The 19548-nt window shown below is 39.9% G+C and overlaps 1 protein-coding gene across 4 annotated transcripts in view; it reads left to right on the top strand.

Annotated features, from left to right (window-relative positions):
• LOC146318449 (uncharacterized) overlaps positions 1-18312 on the top strand; it is a 33292-nt gene extending 14980 nt beyond the window's left edge. For all 4 annotated transcript variants that reach the window (XM_084732794.1, XM_084732793.1, XM_084732792.1 and 1 more), the window contains 9 exons: positions 1719-1880; positions 6534-6731; positions 6923-7081; positions 7499-7579; positions 7981-8137; positions 11122-11166; positions 11349-11810; positions 13442-14958; positions 16077-18312. In XM_084732794.1, the coding sequence (XP_084588920.1) occupies positions 1719-1880; positions 6534-6731; positions 6923-7081; positions 7499-7579; positions 7981-8137; positions 11122-11166; positions 11349-11810; positions 13442-14958; positions 16077-16124 (2829 nt within the window). In that variant the 3' untranslated portion in view covers positions 16125-18312. The remainder of the gene's footprint in view (positions 1-1718; positions 1881-6533; positions 6732-6922; positions 7082-7498; positions 7580-7980; positions 8138-11121; positions 11167-11348; positions 11811-13441; positions 14959-16076) is intronic.
• The last annotated feature ends 1236 nt before the right edge of the window (positions 18313-19548 follow it).

The following is a 19548-nucleotide window of genomic DNA, read 5'->3' as shown; positions in this document are numbered from 1 at the left end:
GTGTGAATGCAGGCGTTACCAATGATACCGAGGAACATTTTTGGCACTTTTCATGTGGATGTCCACTCAGCGTTGATGGTAAATGTAGTCTATTGAAGCAATAAATTCCCCAGTGCTGTTATACTGACCAAGTTCTCCGGCTGCAAAATCTGTTGTTCCTCCTGCATCCAGTGATGTCACAGTGATGTTGTTGGTACCGGTTCGTACCGAAAACCGCTCTTTATTTTCGTTATGATATTAATTTTTCATATACGGCTATACCGGTGAATAGCCCTAACAACATCAGGAAAGTGTTTCAGCGGGGACCCATTTCACTGCTACGCACCAACACTACAGGTGTGCTTGCTTGAGTGTGTGCACTAGGGATGTTCCTGGCAACTAAATTCCCAGTCAATTAAACGCAAAATTTAATTTAGACTAGTGTAACACTAGGAAAACACTCAGAAAGACGTTAAAATTTCGCAAAATTTATTAATCTATGATGTTAAACACTGTCTGAAAAAAATAGTGTGTGTATTAAGAGCCATTTGAAGTCATTAATCACAGTCTACAACCGCCAAATCGTACTTTAAATTTAATAAGTTATAGATAAGGCTGCATGATATGGTGAGAAAGTCATATTGCAATATTTATGACTGAAATTGAGCTGTGCGATATGACTAGTAGATGCATTACAATTTTCATCTTCTCATTTTCATAAACAAAAAAAACAAAACTATTAAAATCGTTACGATGTGGTACTTGTTGAGGTCTGTGCCAAACAAACCTGTTTCATTTCACCTGAAGAACAAGAGCTGTCTCTGTGATTTGGATATTGCACTTGGCCATATTACAATTTTGATAAAAATGCAATTAAATTGTGCAGCCCAAGCTATAGGCTAGGGTGGTGATACACAGCAACGTGGGCGTGAAATTCAGAAGTTCATACGCTATGCATCTTGGTACATTGAGGCACAGTCAGTACAGCTCTGTGAGCAGCAGACCTCAGTTTTCTCTGTCAGTATAACAGCATTGAGGAATTCAGTGCTTCAGTTGACTACATTTAAAATCACTGACTGAACATCAAGTCCAAGTGGTGGATTTTCACTTTATTCGATATCAGTGGAAAAACATTTGTGTATTCCTATTTGACTTATGAGTTAAATGTTATGAGTGTGAGAAGGTGTGTCAGTCAGGCTTGCAGAGTTAAAGGGATAGTTCAGATTATTTCAAGAGTGGCTGTGTGAGGTATTTCTCCATAGTCAGTGTATTGCCTACAGTAGATGATGGTCGACACATCCCCAGATTGGAGAAGCAGCAGGAGAACTGGTGTAGGAAGCTAAGCAATGTATGTTATATTTAGAAAGAAGCCAAATATCACTATCTGCAAACCAACCAAACTCCTTTGACAGAAACAGTAGTTTTAACTCACAGATCACAGGAGTTGTTGGTCTGCCACTGCTTTAAAGCTGCTGTTGATCACATGTTGTGGTCCATACTAATATGATCAGGTGTTGGAGGGAGTGGTTACCTCTGTTCATTTCTCTAGCACTCAAATCAAATCAAACTACTGATAATCTCTGTAGGATCATTTGGATGATGTCACAGAACATTCAGTCCACATTTTTCACCCATGCCTGTGTGTGTGTGTGTTTGTACCTCTATGTATCTGCATGTTTCATCATTCCACAGATGAGTGTGAATCATTCTTAAATCCTAAACAGTGTTTGTGTGCGTAGGAGCTGGAGAATGCAGTGACGGTGGAGCGCTTAGAGCTTCAGGAGCAGCAGTCAGACCGCAAGGAGCTGGAGGAGACTCTGGTCAAGTTAGAGAAACACAAAGAGAAGCTGATTCAGCAGATCAAGGCAACCAGACAGCTGTGCTATGAAGAGAGTCAACAGGTAGGAAACTGCTACTGTACACATACTTCTCTCTCTCTCTCTCTCTGTGACCTGCATTATTGCTTCTTAAATTAATTAATTACAGTATGTATCACCCATTCTTGAGAACTGGGACAGAGGCATAAAAAGGTTGAAATATACCCTAAGGACCCCTGCCTCACTTCCTGGTTTAAAAAAGGTGGGAATATTGCTCAAACACTTGTAAACTATTTTTGACAATCGTTAAATAATATTGCTGTGATGTGATGTGTCTCAACCATATCATGTCAACTCTGTAGCCCTTCTGAATCAAAGCTAAATAAGAATTATGGTTTAAAATGTGTGTTTTGATTAACAGTATCAATGTCTATGCTGATGGAGGTGACGCAACTCTTAGTGCTTTCTCTTATAACTGAATAATGTCTTTTAAATTAGTCTTTTTTTAAATTCAATACAAATAAATAAGTCAGTGCTCCACTTAGGCCACCCAGTCAAAAACATCTGGACACACCTATGTGACGTCAGCTCTGTCATTTGCCTGTTAACTCCATCTCAGAGAAGTCATAGTCAAATTTTTCAGTGATATTCATGAAATATATGTTCATATATATTTCTAAAATGAGTTTATGGGAACAGAAAATCTAATGGTACTCCTCGTGTGTGTTCTTTGTGTTATTAAAGATTTTGGGTGCCTGATGGAGTTGACAAATTCATGTCCTCGGCTGCAAAAAGTGGTATTTGATAAAAATTTGAATCACTTGGATGTTGGCCCATTACAAGGTTTAATAGCCCAGTTTGTCCCAGTTTTCAAGAATGAGTGATATATGAATAATCTGGTATAACTGAGATGCAGGTAAATGTAAGATGCTGCCTCTGTTACTGTCTGTGTTGCTGCACTGATGTCCATGTTTACTTTGTTTGGATCTCTAATTGGACACCACTTCAGACATTTCTTAGAAACTAATTCACACTTAACTAATAGCTTCCAAGTAGAACCCAGATTTCTAAGGCTGATGCTAATTTCAGTATTGTAGGGATTAAAATAAAGCTGCTAGATGATCATCAACTGCTAATTTGCTGATGTGCTTCATGTCATTGCTTGACGTCACTGCAAAGTTTAACCCAACTATTCAAATGGAATAAATAAGAAGACAAATAACAAAGATCTTTATTGTCACAATACTCAGGTACAATGAAACCATGAATGGCTTCTCTCCATAGAATATGGAGTATTAGAATATAAAAATATACCACAGGTTAGGCCTGAACTATTTATCGTTTTCTTTTCTTTTCTTTTTTTTTAAAGGTTATTTTTTTGGCATTTTTGCCTTTATTGACAGTGACAGCTGAAGGTATGACAGGAAAGGGGCGTGAAGAGACAGGGGATGACACCAATCGAACCAGCGGCCGCTGCAGAGGACTAACAGCCTCAATGCATGGTGCGCACGCCCTACCGACTGAGCTATAGGGGCGCCCTATTTATCGTTTTCTGATCGAAATTGCGATTTCAGACAACGTGATCACGTGATCGCCAAAGCTGCGTTTTTTTGCAGTGCTCCTGAGGGCTGTACTACGAAGCAAGCTCAACACAGCCAGGCTTTCTTTGCATGATCTGGATCGACAAAGCCTAAAACCTCAATCAGAGATAACGGGTGTCACGAGGGTGGTTATCAACTCACTTTGTTAATCCAGGCTTTCGTCTTCAGACTCTGTGCGCGCTCACATAAAAGGGACGTTTGTTGCGTCATTTCACTCTTCTTCCGCATGAAGTGAAGCGATCGCGAGCCACTTACTTAAGTCAAAATGATCAAGTTGTTATAATTATGAGCTGTGGAAAGTATACTAAATACATTACGGCAAAAAACAACATGGTTGCTGCAAATAAAGCAGGAGAAGAAGAATGATGTCAGAAAATGACTGATGGACTAAATGCGGTCTTAATGCTGCCGTTTATTCTAACATGAAAACTGCACATTAAACAATAAAACTCCATACAGCAGATTTAAACATGATGAAGTCTGTCTGACACTGTCCTATGATGACAGAGACGTGGAGATCACTGAAGTTTTTGGCTAAACGAACATAAAATGAGTGTAACTGATTTAAGATTGTCTGTGATAAATGATGATGAATTTTCTAATCAGTGATCTGAGCTGCAAAATCACCAAGACAAAACAGATAACAGTAAAAAGTATTCAAAGTGTCTGTAGTTGTTTCATCATTATTTTACTGTGTGGATTAATACGATGTAAATTTAAAGTGTTAATATGATCTGGAGCAAACGGGAATAATGACTCTGCATCACCAAACAGAGGTTACCATGATAGCACGATGCAGACAGTTTGTGCCGCTGTTTCATTTTTACATTATATGGATTCGTTCGGTGATATTATGAACATACAGCTCAGCAGCTTTTTATTTTTAATGTCTTCCCTCAGTTTAAAAGCTATATCGCTCATAAACAACCTTGTTAGGACAATTATAAGTTAAAGAATGGCGCTTTTTACAGACAATTTAATCTGAAACTCTTAACATAACCTGCTGCCGACCAGGTCATGAGTTTAGCATAAATTACCACGGTGATCTAGCAGGTTAAAAGAGAGCCACTTTCGTGATGCTGAAAACACTGGATTTAGATTTGATTTGATTTGAAGAAAATTAATCGAATTGAAATCGCAATATCTGCCAGAAAAATCGCAATTAGATCTTTTCCTGAAATCGTTCAGCCCTACCACAGGGTGGCACGGTGGTGCAGTGGTTAACACTGCCGCTTCACAGCAAGAAGGTCCTGAGTTTAAATCCCCAGCTGGCTGGGTCAAGGCCTTTCTGTGCAGAGTTTCCATGTTCTCCCCATGTCTGCGTGGTTTCTCTCCAGTTCTCTGGCTTAGTCCCACAGTCCAAAGACATGCATGCTAGGTTAATTGGTAGGTGTGAGTGGTTGTTTGTCTTTATGTGTCAGTCCTGCGATGAACTGGCAACTTGTCCAGGGTGAACCCCACCTCTCGCCTAATGTCAGCTGGGATAGGCTCCAGCTCCCCGCGACCCTTCAGGAATAAGCGGTTACAGAAAATGGATGGATGGAAAATATAACGCATAAATAGAGGCAGAAACAGACAAACCCCAGTAACAGTAAAGTGGAAAAGAAAACTGAATAAATAGATGCTAGAACTGGTACTTACAATTTGTGCAAAATTGTGTCCACAGTTGCGGTCTCAGACTCGGGGGCATGTGTGTGCTAGTCACAGTCTTTGTTGTGTGTGTGTGCACATTGCACTCTCTGAGGTGTGTGCTGTGTTTCGAGGTCCTTGATGTGTGCCATTGTGTGTGGGCATGCTCAGTTCTTCGAGTCTGTTGTGTGTTGGGGCAGGAAGGGGTGTGATGGAGGCCACATCTCTGGGAAAGAAGCTGTTCCTCAGTCCGTTGTGGGATTTTATTGTCCTGAACCATTTGCCAGAGGCGAGTAGTTCAGACTGAGAGTGGCTGGGGTGTGTGTTGTCCCTGAAGATGCTGCTGGCTCTCTTCCTCAGTCAGGTGGCATATATACCATCCTGGTGTGGGAGCTCCATCCCAATAATGTGTTGGGCTGCCTTTACCACACAATGTAATTCCTTCCACCAAGCAGCTGTGCAGCTGCCGTACCACACGGTGGTGCAATTTCTTTCAGAATAAAACACTTTGTAAGCTTACCCCCCTGTAATCTTTAAAAGTGGCCCCATTAGATGCATGAAATATGTTAAAAACAGTGGGCCCTTCCATCTTTGGAACTGGTGAGCCGTGGTGTTTTTTTCTGGCAGGAGGCCAGTATCTTTCCAGGTTTCCAGGTTGTTCATCCATCCGTCCCATTCTCCTAAATGCGGTATCTTGAGATCACTTGGACGGAATTTCTTCAAACTTGGTACACATGTCCACTTAGACTCAAGGATGAACTGATTAGATTTTGGGGTCAAAGGTCAAGTTCACTGTGACCTCACAAACCTCACGTTTTCACACTTTACACAAGAATTTATACATTAATTTTGACAAAAAATCAAACAAATGCCTAAGAGAATAAAAGATGAGGTGATGACATTTTATAGCCAAATATATTTTATTAAATTCCTTCACTGTTTTCATTACGTACATTATACAGACATTAGGGGTGTCACAATTCTCTACATCCACAATTTGATATGACGTTTGATTTTAAGGTCATGATCAGTTCAAATAATACATTTTTGCACATTTTGCACTGACTGCTGTGCTGTTGTTAAACTCTCATCTTTATTTGTAAAGATCAGCAGATCATTGTTATTTTTGCTTTGACAACGATCATTTATACTTTCAAATTCTTCTTTGTAAAGAAGTCCATGGTATCATGTGATATAATGGTCGGTAAGCTTCATCTTTGAAGTGTTGTTTTTATTTTTCTTTGGACATTCACTGGACACCGCAAGTAGGTAGAGGTAGAGAAGGAAAAATAAATACCAGGAGATTCACAAATTGAAATTGTAACACCCCTTACAGACATGGATGTAAACTGGTATCTGAGTGGTTGGTGGAGACATACAACCATCAGTATCCAGTAATTACAGTAGTATAGTAGTATTAGTAGTGGTAGTACAGTTACAGTTTATTTACATCTCTTGTCAGAAAATAAAACTAACACTGGACCCTCTCTCTGTCCTCTCTTGCCAGATCCTGTCTCTGCAGGCAGATGAGGTGCAGAAGGAGAGCCAGGTGGAGGAGTATGAGAGGGAGCTTGCCAGAGCCCGGTGGAGGCTGAGGAAGCTCCGAGAGGAGGTCAAGCAGGCCAAGAGGAAGGTGGAGGAGGCGGGAGAGAGGAACACTCCTCTGCAAGACTCCATCAGACAGTCCTATGAAGAGATCCTGCAGGTATAACAGGATGTTTACACATATGTGTGTGTGTGTGTGTGTGTGTGTGTGTGTGTGTGTGTGTGTGTGTGTGTGTGTGTGTGTGTGTGTGACAGCAGCAGTAGGCCTGAATAAAACCATGTCTGTAAATACTGTGACGATGACATCTATCACTGTTTCCTCATGACTCCCTCCTCTTCTCTTCTTTGTAGGAGGAGAACACTCTGTGTTCTCTGTCAGGAGGTGCAGTCACTCCAGAGAGCCAGCTGGAGGAGTCAACATCTCCTGCGGACACCACTGAAGATGACCCACTTCCCATGAGGCCATGGGGGAGGAGCCAATCACTGCCAGCCTATGCTGACCTGATCATGGTAAATCACAGGAATCATGCCCTCACATCAACATGACAACAGTCTGAGACAAAAATGTCTGCAACTCTGAGATGACCAAAAATCTTGTAGTCTGTGCCACACATGAGTTTTTCAATAAGACAAAGTAATGGTTAAAGCATCCCCAAAAACCTAAACAATACTGGGACTTCCCCATGTTCTGGATAGCCTGGAAAAGAATAAATAGAATAACTTACCGGCAGCAGAAAAACAGCTGTGGTGTGGCGGAGAAATTAGACATTTTTAGGTCTTTTCATTAAAAAAAAATAGAGCTGTCACTTTTAAGACAATATAGTTGTGACTCCCTTTATCCAACTTTTTTGTGAGTTATTATTAAAAAGTATTTTTCACACAAATCTGTGTCTGTCTTTGTCTCTGTGTCTGTGTGTCTAACACTAGGGGGGCAATGGCTCGTCTTTCTGCAATAATCTAGCAGATACCAGAGAAGAAGTAGACGACAGTGGGACCAGCTCACCAAAGGTAGAACACCTCATGTTATGCACAGCTGCATTCATGTGATATATAAATGGAGTTGAGGTAATAATTAACTATGTATGACAAGGGTACCTCTGTAGCTCAGTTGGTAGAACATATGCCGAGGCTGAGTCCTCTGGGTTTGCTAGCAGCCTTCTGCCCTTTGCTGCATGGCATTCCCTCAATCTCCCCCCTTTCCTGTCCTCACTTCAGCTGACTCTATCAAATAACAACAAAAAGCCCAAAAACTAATTAAAAAAATATGAATGTATGTTTAGTCACCAAAGCTTTTTTTTTGTCAGTTAATACCATTATTTTGAATTGACCACGCTGTAAACCAGTCCTAATCAGTGGCCTACCAAGCTGCAGTTGTCACTGTTCAGATAATATGTCTTCATGTCTCACAGATGGACAGGTCTGACATAGATGACGACACAGAGGAGGGTGAGATCGACAATGAAGGAGATAAAGAGGGAGAGAAGCTAGAGTCCACTTTGAACCCAAACCCTCTCAGCCAGCTGGACTTCTACCAGGCTGACCCCTTTGCCCACTGTCAGAGTGACCGTATGTATCACACATGGAGCCTAAGACATCATCAAGCTGATGCCTTCACTGATAGATTGACATAATGAAGCACAGATTTGTTTGATCATTTATTCTATCTGCCACAGCACTGGTAGCACTGGTTTGTTTGTTTGTTTTAAGGAGGATTTAACTAAGAGATAATGTACAGTGAGTGGGTCATTATGATGAAATACACCCTGACAGGGTTTATTTTGCTGTAATGACCCACTCACTGTACATTATCCTGCTTATGACATGGCTACTTGCTTAGAAATAATAATTTGACATGAAATGTTGCACCCATTCTTGAGAACTGGAACCAAAAAAACTTTAAAAATGAGTAATACCAACACTCTGATTGTGGGAGGTTTAATTTTTATTCTTTGATTATGCTGGAAAATATATTGTAAAAGATCATGCGCTTGGCTAATAAACCTTTTAACAGCCAACCTGATTACATTTTTTTTTTTTATTAAACTGTCATCTTATGGAGTTGACAAAATGTTAGATTTTCATAATGAGCAGCCTTTTTATTTTTTAAATTGTCTCAGAGTTCTCTTAATGCTAATCAGAATACAAATTTTTAAACCATAATTCTTATTTATCTTTGATTTAGAAGGATTTACAGAGTTAAAATGTTATGGTTGAAACACATCTGATAGCAATATTAGCCGTATTCAGCCTTTTTTAAACCAGGAAGTGAGACAGGGGTCCTTATGGTATAGCTGACACTTTTTATGCCTGATGAAATCATGTTTTTGTAAAAATTATGGAGTTGATGGAAATCTTAGACACAAATTTAAAGGACCAACATTTTCATAAAAAATATATTTTTAAACAAAGATGATCATAATAGCACATTGTATACCTGTGTTATCAGTAGGTATTGTTAGTTTTAGATTTTAGACTTTTAACACACTTTTAAATTATTTGAAGTTGAGCAAGTTTAGAAATTAAAAAAATAAAGGTTAATTAAATTAAATCCTTAAAGAATAAAGTTTCACAAAAATGGAATTTGTTGATTGTTGGTATTAATCATTTTAACTTTAATAATAATTAAGGTTGTTTTTTTTTGGTAGGACATGAGAATGTTGGTAGGACAAGAATGGGTCATGCGTATTTAGGTTTCATGAAAACATGTTCAAAGAGTCCTGAACAATGTGTTTTCCTGGCACATGTGTAACATAGGGATGCAACGATTATAGATTTTGATTGTACGATTATAGTCTGAGGAATAATCACGGTTTCACGATTATCACGATTATTATGCATTGATTAATTTCACAACACTACTAATGAACTAATATATCAAATCACATGAACATTCTTTAGAGATTTTAATGTGTTATTTACTGCTGTCAGAAATAACACAGTAATCAAAAATTACAGTACAAAATAATAAATTAAGATTAACAAAAAGTCTGTCTCTTTCTTTGGAATGAAATAAAAGTGACCTCTGCTCTGTAAACATGCATGTCAGTATTTCCTTTTTGAACAAAACAAATGGAGTCAAAGGCTGCAGGACGTCTGTCTGCACGGCTCTTTTGATCAAAAATGTCACAACATTATTTAGTCATTTTAGTTTGTGTATTCTTTCCTGAGTATAGAACTTAAAAACATGGTGGAAAAATGTTTGAAATAAAGTATTTTAAGTATTATTATTAATATAAGATTAAGATTAACTTTATTGATCACCCAGGGGAAAATGTTACTCGTGGGTAATAAACTTAAGTGTTATTGTCATCCATGTCTGTTTTAATTCATTTTTAATCATCTATTTTCAATAATTAATCTAATTTTACATGTGGCCTGATTAAATCCTGTCTGTTATTGTTTTTTGTTTGTTTGATGTTTTATAATAATAATAATAATAATAATAATAATAATAATAATAATAATAATAATAATAATAATAATGGATTACATTTATATAGCGCTTTATCACAGACAAGCACTTCACCAAGTTTCAGTTAAAATAATAGAAATAAATTGAAAACATTGCTTATACTGTATTAATAATAACTGAAATATAATTAATTAGATCCCATGGTAGAGTGCTGGAAGTCTACAAGCTCCTGATGTTATGTTAGTGTTTCACACCTGGTATATTAACCCACAATGCCTAGCGTTTACTCAACACAGACAGGAAGAAGCAACCTTTAATGTTAAATGGTCACTGACTGAAGTCCTTGAGAGGAGCACTTTTATCTTCCATAGAAAAACGAGCTGTTTTGCTGCTGTTTGTTTACGCTGAACTGAAAGCTCAACTCTCACCGCTATGCCACTGATTGTAAGTGACATGTTTATATTTAACTCCCTACCAACTCAGTGTTTCATTAAGTAACTTTCCATTAACGTAATTTAACTCCATTATTACGTGTTACCTTTTCTTTGGCGTGTAAAGCTGAGTGGTGATCCCGCAAATGCTGCATCAAGTTTGACCCATCAGCCGCAACTTTTTTTCAGCAGGTTTTGCAGACGGTGATAAGTCGTCTTGAATGACTCCCTGGTCATTCTTGGTGTATCCGACAGGCTCCTACACTGCCGACTTCACTCTCTTCTTCAGTGGAAACGAAGCTTCGCTGCTTGGTTCTTCTGTCATTGCTAAGCTAATGTAGCGTAGCCTCCATGTCTCTTGATACACATCGCACTGTAAGCAGCTGCACCTCTGGTTAAACTTTGTTTTCGTTCTGTGCAGGTTGCGCCGAAAATAATGTACCAGCATAGAGTCCGTTTTCTGGGAGTGAGAACAGAAAAACTCGGTGTAGCGGAGCCTTTGGGATTAATTAACCGTGACGTTTTAAAGCGCGGTTAATAGTAAAATCGGTTAATCGCTGCATCCCTAGTGTAACATGACTTTATAGCAAACAAGTCATGTGCTCCCTGTGCTAAAGATTTATGCATTAAGTCAATTTATTTTCTTACTACATGCCTCATTGCTTGTACATAGTGATTTATTTCTCTCTTTTTCATGTGATTTGTAGACGACCTCTTCAATGAAGACCTGTTCCCTAAAACTGACTCATCAGGTGAGTAATAATACAACAGTAGTAATACAATAGAAACTGTAGGAGGAGTTAAAGGTTCTTGATATGTTGTACATGCACATCAAGAGGTTTTACTGAGCATATACTGTAACTGCGTTTGGTTTCAGCTGTTTTCAGTGTAATTGGCATGTCACTAAGCTTTTGTTAAACACTGTATTTGCCAGATGGATTTGCTTCAGATCCTTTCAAAGGCAGCGACCCCTTTGCAGCAGATATTTTGTTCCCCAGTGTGAACGCGGGCACTGATGAAGGGGCAGGAAATGCTGGTGATGAGGCAGACACCAGTCTGTCCTGTGCTGAGAACAAAGCCTCAACAGGGACTCAGTGCTTTGAGTCGGAATTCCCAGATGAAGACAGCGACATTGAAATCAGCTACAGCCGAGAGGACCTGGACGCTATCGCTGTGGTCGATGAATCTTGTGGATTTAAACCCATTCAGAGCTCATCAGAGGAGCTGGGGCCGGTGCCCACCCAGGGCTGGAGGTCCCAGGGTCAGTATTCTGTCGAATCAGACCCTAATGGGTATGAACTGGACCTTGGTGCTGTCTCCCCTCCCTCTGACATAGAAGAACACAGTCTGGGATCTCTAGCTGGAGACGTTAATGTGGGAGCAACAGAAGGACAAGGTAATTTATATTTAAATATCCACTTGTAAATTTTTTTCCCCTAAAATTTCATCAGTATATTAAATCAATTACCAAATCTCTTCACACTTCACAATCAACATCCACACAGAGCATAATCTCCAAATCGTCACCAAATAGCTGTAAAGTCAGTGACTGTTTAAACTGTCTAAAGTATCTTACTATAGAATGCTGGGGGTCTACCCTAAGAATAGCCTTATATTGAATTGCCAAAGGTTTTAAACAAAATGCATTTTATTTTTATTGCTGATATAATGTCCTATTTGATTCTATTATTACTCTGTGTGACTTTGGGGTCTTCTGTGGGGATATACTTTGCTATCCAGCCTCTGAGACAGAGACAGGCTATTATCAGCTAATAGGATGCCCCTGATGTCATTAAATCTACCAGATGTAGAATTTAAAACTTTCACATTTGGATACCTCTCAGAAGGGATGAGTATCATTAGGATTTTATCAATACTGATGCTACCATTACTTATCATTGCTCTTATCAATACTACCTTCCATAATTTGATGCAAAAATTAAGAACATGACATGAAAAGATTCAATCTACAGTCTTTTCACGGGGGTATGTAGTATTTGGGGCTTAGGGCTGTGGTTATGTCCTTACAGTTAAATATTAACAACCATCAGCAACAAAAAAAATTGTTATCTCTGGTTGTAAGAACATTTCACACCAACTGCAAACTCACACCAACATTTAGTGATTTTTGCTCTGCTAGCTATTGGTTACTGAACATCCCTAAACCAACTGGAACTCACTGTAGTGAAGGGCTGTAAATCTTCCACAATAAACAGCCCTGTGATGTTCCACTGTCCTAGTTTTTCCTGTGTGTAGTGATGGAAAATGGGTTGAATTTGTGTATCTGACTGCTGTGGCTGCTGCTTGTGTTGTCTATGGGATTATTTAGGAACATAAATTAGAGATGCATAAAAAACAATGTTGTGCCCTGAACGAATAACTACAAAGATCACTGTAAAGATAAGAAATGTTACCATGACTTGACGAGGTGAAGAAAGTTGCAATTTTAAGTTTGACAAATCCCATTGGCATCGGAGCCGGGAGGTTGCACTGAGGGTGTACCTTAAGCTGCAGCAGCCCTTTGCTAAAGCAGTCAGATGCTCTACACTGCTTCAGATTTATAAAGTGTTGAATCTCTAAGTGTTTCATGACATTGTTGCGTGGTGTTACCTCCTTTAATAACAGGAACAACTACTTTTTTGAAATATATTGCATTTCATTGCAATTTCATTAAGTGTCAGCCATGACTGAAAAGCACAAATTGTACACAATGTCAAATTTTGCCTGGTGCTGGCAGCTTCATCATTATTTGGGGATGGTTAGGAATTTAAAATGTTAGAGCGAATTAACATTACATAAATTCAGAACTAACCAATCATGAACCAGTGATGAGCATGTCATAAAAGACATTGTGCCAGACAATGCATACCAATCTCTAAAACTACCTCTAACACTGGTTACAATGATATTCAGGACCAAGGAAGAATTAAGTTATGAAAGTGTTTTGTTTTTTAATATATGCCTCAAAGTCTTGCCCCTGTTGGTTTATACTTCTTGCCTTGACCCCTCATTATTTTCCTCTCCTAGGTCAGAGCTCTGGTTCAGCTCAGGCTTCCGGCGAACAAGTCCTGTTACAACCAGATTGGACCAGCGACATAGAGCAAACGCTGTCACATGATGTTACCTCTAGTCAGGGGGTGGAATGGGTGAGCAGCATCGAAGAGAAACCTGGAAACCCTGCGACACCCCAAAACTCGCTAGACTCCCAAAACCTCTTTGTCCAGCCCGACTCAGATCAGAACAGAGAGCTGAGCTTTGAGTTGAGCTATGAAGCAACTAGTCAGTCTTCCTTTGACCCGTATGGGTTTAAACTCAGTCCAGAACATTCTAGTCATACCCTCTTAGACCCTGATGAAGCTGAACTGAGCCCAGAACCTGCTGAAAACGATCTGACCTTTGACCCTGAGCCCATTACTTCTCAACCAGAACAACTGGACTTTGATTCCTATGGGTTTGACATCACTCCCTCCCAGATGGCGCGGGACTCTGACCCTTATGGGTTTAAGCTCAGCCCTGAGGAAGAGAACCAGGAAGTACTGGATCTCTGTGGCCATGATAACCAGGAGGCAATGGACCTTTGCACCTTTGACAACAACGAGCAAGCAGAACCCTCTAACTATAGCAACCAGGAAGTACTGGAACCTCATACCCATGAAAACCAAGAAGTGCTTGAACATTGTAGCCACAAAAACCAGGAGCCACTGGATTTGTGCAACAATGGAAACCAAGAAGTGCTGGAACCTTCTAACCTTGTCAACAGAGAGTTAGTTGGCAATGAAACCCAGGAACTCCTGGATCTCTGCAGTCATGACAACCAGGAGGTGGTGGAACCCTATCGCAATAACCCCATCGAGGAACTACTTGAACCTTGTAACTATGATAACCAAGAAGTGCTGGAACCTTGTAGCCATGGCAATCGGGAACTGCTGGATTTCTCCCGTCCTGAAAATCAGGAAGTGCTGGATTTAGATTACCATTGCAACCAAGAAGTACTGGATTTTGGTAGCAAAGAAAATCAGGAAGTGCTTGTTTCAGGTAGCCACGACAACCAGGAACTCCTGGATCTCGGTAGCGATGAAGAGCAATTGCTAGACCTAGGTAGCCATGACAACCAGGAGGTGCTGGACTTGTTGAGTAAGGAAGTTTTCCCTGAAGCGAACAATAATCAATGCATTGTGGAACCAGAGCTCAATGTCAGTCCCACCAATAACAGCTCAGACAGTGATGTGGCAGCAGAGGACCTGCTGGGACTCGAGCTCAGCAACACCAGTATCTGTACCAACATAACAAACACCAACACTGCTGACTCCCTCAGCATGGCCGTCAGTGACGTGTCTCCTAACCAGAACTTCGCTACATCCAATGCTCCCACCAGTCACAGCTTGTTAGAAGGTGATCTGGGGTCAGTGTTTGGGGCTGGAGGATACATTGGTTGTCCTGATGTTGCTGATGACCTTGAGCCTCTGGACAGAAGGCAGGCAACTCCAGTGGCAGAGCCAGTACGACCAGTCAGACCAGTTAGGCCACCTCGGCCCTCACTCAGGGTAAGTTGGAAATCTCACACGTGCCACTTGATGATAATGTTGTCTTGGTTCCTAGTATCCAAGACCGCACCCTGGACTGAGTTGGTCCACGTCAAAAGATGACATTCGTTCTAATTGGGTTGGGTAGAGTTCCACTGTAATTGGTTCTGTCCCAAGTCAACCATATTTTGGACACTTCAGTCTAAGCAGTCAGGGTCTGACTGTGCTACAATCCCGTTTGGATCGGATTCTGAGCTGTTTTTGTTTTTCCCAGTGGGAACAATTGGGTTTATAAGGAGTATGGTCTTGACCTGCTCTGTTTGAAAAATGCCCCCATACCTGCAAAACTATCAGCTGCAGTTGCACTGTATGTGTAATACGAATTTTCATGTTTAGCATGCTAAGAAGCCATATAAAGATGGTACATTATGCCTGCTAAACTTCAGCATGATAGCATTTTCAGAATGAGCATGTTAGCATGCTGGTGTTAGCTCTTAGGTCAAAGCATGTGTGGCTTAGGATAGTCTTACATAGCAGTTATCATGGTTATAGACAAAAGATATATGACTAGTTTAAACGTAGGGCTGCACAATATGGTAAAAAAAAATCATACTGCATCTTTTTGACTGGAATTGTGATATGCAATACAGTTAGCAGGAATAATCATTTTTGCATCATCATTTTCATTCTTAATAAAAAAAAACACTTGTTTTCTTTGATCTGGAGAGCAAGATTTTTAGGCCAGAGCATGTCTGCATCACTACAGTACTTTTTTATATAAAACATTTCGACTGTTTCAAAAAAATTTTGAATTTGTTTCAGCGATTTGGATATTGTAGTTGGCCATATTGTAATTTTGATTATATTAATTTTACAGGCCAAGTTAAAAGGATGATTAACAGTCAATACACCCTCTAAATTATGCTTATTCTACTTTACCAAGCAACCCTTTTGCACATGCTGCGCCTTGCCCATAAAAATCATGTTTATTCCAAGTGGTGTCAGACAAAAGTGGGGACATTTTATACCTGAGCAAACAGTTTAACACCTGTTTATATCAGATGTCATGACATGAATTCATATTTGTCATTCCTACCAGCTTCTAATCACATTTCTCATCACACTGTCTGTTGTTTCAGGCCAAGGAAAAGGCTCAGTCCCAGACTCAGGGCATCGACCTGAAGTGATCTCTCACTAACCAACACTCACGTGGGAGTTACCATATCAGCAGGGTTCCCATGACAACAACGTCAACTTGAGAGATGAAGAGGATGAGGAGAGAAGTAAGAGGGCGGGCTGTGTGATGAAGACAAAGTGGGATTGGAGGATAAAGGGAGGGCGAGATCATTCTGCTGTTATTTTTGGCAATAATTCTAGTTTCAGATGTTTTGATGTTTGTGGGAAAGAAGAGAAAAGAAGAGAAGGAGGCAAGATGTAAAAAATGACTAGCCCCCATGGGATTCCTATTAAGGAAACCTGATTGGCTCATAGCTTTGGTCTATTTAGAGTGGTTTATAAAAATAAGGGTCTTACATAGAATGAATTATTCCACAGATGAGCTGCCAACACACTCCTGTGTCCTCTCCTCTGAGTCTCTGACAGGTTGTGACAGGGCTAACTGGTCCAACATGAAAATAATTTCCCCAATTTTTATTTGAGCTTAGTGTCGGAGCATGTGTAAGTGGACTTTATCACATAGATACAATGTATATAAATATTATATGCTCTGCTATTGTGGTTTTCAGATTATCTAGTTAATTAGTAGTTTTAGGTCTAAACTGAGTGAGAGCTGTAGAGAGAGTTTGGTTGTACAGCAAGTGCATATTAATATTGTCACCATGGTTACATGCCCAGTGTTTTCAGTCATCAGTTACTTTAAGGTCAGCAGGCTGAAAAGCAGTGCTTCACTGCCATCTCTGGTTTAAAGTTCCAATCTGGTTCCACCTCCAACCGCAGCATGACTGATGTGTGTGGTCAGAAGTGTGCTTTGTTACACCTGTAACCACACCAAACAGTGATGTCATATCCTGGAGAACACCTGCACATCACTGCCGCAAGGTGAGAAGTTAAGCCACCAGGAGTCAGCATTAACCAGATTGTTAAGTTACTGTAAAAAGGATTTCAGCCACTGAACATCAATCAGTAGAATTAAACATCATCATTTGGACATCAGCGCTGAGCACTGTCAGCTTTAAATCAGCTCTACTTTAACTCCATCAGTGTCCCAGTTCCATATGATATACTAATAATATAAAATAACAAAAACTATGCACTGATGTTAACTGTGCACTACTTTCGTAGTTAGAAGACATTGATTTTCTTAACTGTTAAGTACAACACTACACTAAAGGACAGGTGTTTAAGTATTAAAATACTACTGCCAGTTTCAAAAAAAGAAACCAAAACAGTGAGCAAAAGTCGTACTTACGAGAACTTTTAGTTTGTTTTCGACTGTTTCCTGAGCTGCCACTGGAGTCTTCACACCTCTGTCTGCTTTTTTCTTCACTAATTTACAGCTGTGAAAAGCTATGATGTTGCATTGGAGGACTGCACCACAAGACTCAAAACATTACAAACCACTTTGACAGACATTACAAAGATACAGAGAAATATAGTTCCTTATTCAGTTTCAGGGTATATGACAGCCGATGAGGTAATGTCAGATATGTTTTACACCAGTGTTTCTCAGACTTTTTACATTGTGTACCATCTCAGAAAATATTGAGTGATTGAAGTACCACCTTACTGTTTTGCACTGTTTGGTTCCAGCAGGTGCTGTGGACTTATCAGTGGCCCTTCTTAAGTGTCAGTGTCGTCCACTTCATTGGCTTTCGTGGCTGCTCTCCCCCGAGCTGCACTTTTCTTTATAATAATTCCCTTGGAACCATGGTTGTTTTTCAAGCGGTCATTTTCAGTCTCTTCATTTTACCTCCACTTATATCTTGCCATCACAGTTTAGCTTATGACTACTGGTAGTCACGGATGATGCATGCATGAGCTACATGCATGATCGCAAATACACAGCTGGCTGATATTGAAACAAATATATTTTTTATGTATTTTCATTCAAAATTTTTGTAGTGTTTTGACAGTATTATGTAATTATTTTATTCATTTTTAAAAAATATTTCTGACATTCCTCTGCATACCATTAGAGGGAGCTTGCATATTATCAGTGGTACATGTACCACAGTTTAAAAATCGATGTTTTAGATGGTGTCCGCCAGAGAGAACTGACAATTTTTGACCATGTAAGATGTATCCCTCACTACTGCTCACATATTCACTGATATTTCATACTTTGTTTGGTTTTCTGGATTGTTTTGGAGCTGTTTCACTCATGGATTAATAATGAGACACTAGATAAGGCGTCGCCACTCACCCTTGCTTCTAATTTTGCCAAGTGGCCACTTGTGGTATTCCAGAAAAAAAATTCCCCTGTGGCCCAAAAATCATTTTCCCCTGTAGGACACCACTATAAAGAGACGACTGTAAAACTGTTGACAGGAAACCTCAAACATAACCTGACACACCTGTTTGTTACACAGAACCATCTGCAAAGTTGTTGTTAGAAACTGCTTGGAAAGGGGCAGGCACTTTAAAAAAACAAAACAAAAAAACACTTGGCTGGTGATTGGATTATCCACCTGTCTATCACGTGTAACATGGGCTAACTTCAACCAATCAGATCAGCACTTCCATGGATGCTTCTTGTTGCTGTGGTACCTAAACCATGCTGGTAGCTGCCAGTAGTCCCTGCTAGAATGCTGATTGGCTGCACCATTTTTGGCGTGAACACAAAGACATAACTTGGTGCCTGGCAAAATGGATTCTCACTTGATCTGCCTTGCAAGGTAACTTCAAACTGCAAACAAGCTGGTTTCTGCCTCTTTCTATGATTAATTTTTGATCCATGGAGTTTTTACATTTATAAAAATTGCCCCGAGCCAAGAAAACCCATTCAAAAATCTGTGATGTCATCACAATGTAAAGTCAAGCCAAGTAGGAACTTGTGGGCGGGGCCAGCAGGAGAAACGTTGCTGTGCGTATTCATACCCTTGAGGTAAACCTGATGGCAAGAAAAAAATTTTGGGTGTGTACATCAAATGAGCAGTTCTCATTGGACTGGAAAGGTGCCACCTTCTGGTATCCAGTTTATAATACACCTGTGGTGTCCACAATTTCTCAGTTTGAGCAGCTCATGTTTTATTTTGTGCATTGCATTTTGGGACAATAGTTAGTAGTCAACAACATGCTCAAAAGTCAAGCAGATTCAGTGAGCGTGCTGACACCTTTGAGCATATTTTATTTCATTCTCCACTCTGTAATCCTGCTCAGAGTTGGTATGAAGTATGGAACTGGGACGCAGGTAGTTCCTGCCACTTGATTACAGCGCAGAAGAGTACAGGACTGGACCCAGGACAGTTTACTACAGGCAGGTACTTAAAGGACAGTCTGATATTCCAGTGAGAAATTCACTTCCAACACGTTTACCCTCAATAAACCAAAGACATCAGAGAGGGGGAGTGAGAACAGATAGAAATGGACTCTATGGTAAATGTAGTCCTAACCACTCTACCATAATCAGCTCAGTTGTGGCTGCCTGTATGC

The sequence above is a fragment of the Lutjanus erythropterus genome, chromosome 12 (genome assembly GCF_056507025.1).
Source record: "Lutjanus erythropterus isolate fLutEry1 chromosome 12, fLutEry1.hap2, whole genome shotgun sequence".
Classification (NCBI taxonomy): domain Eukaryota; kingdom Metazoa; phylum Chordata; class Actinopteri; order Lutjaniformes; family Lutjanidae; genus Lutjanus; species Lutjanus erythropterus.
The sequence above is the reverse complement of the archived record's forward strand: the minus strand, read 5'-3'. Positions and strand labels throughout refer to the sequence as shown.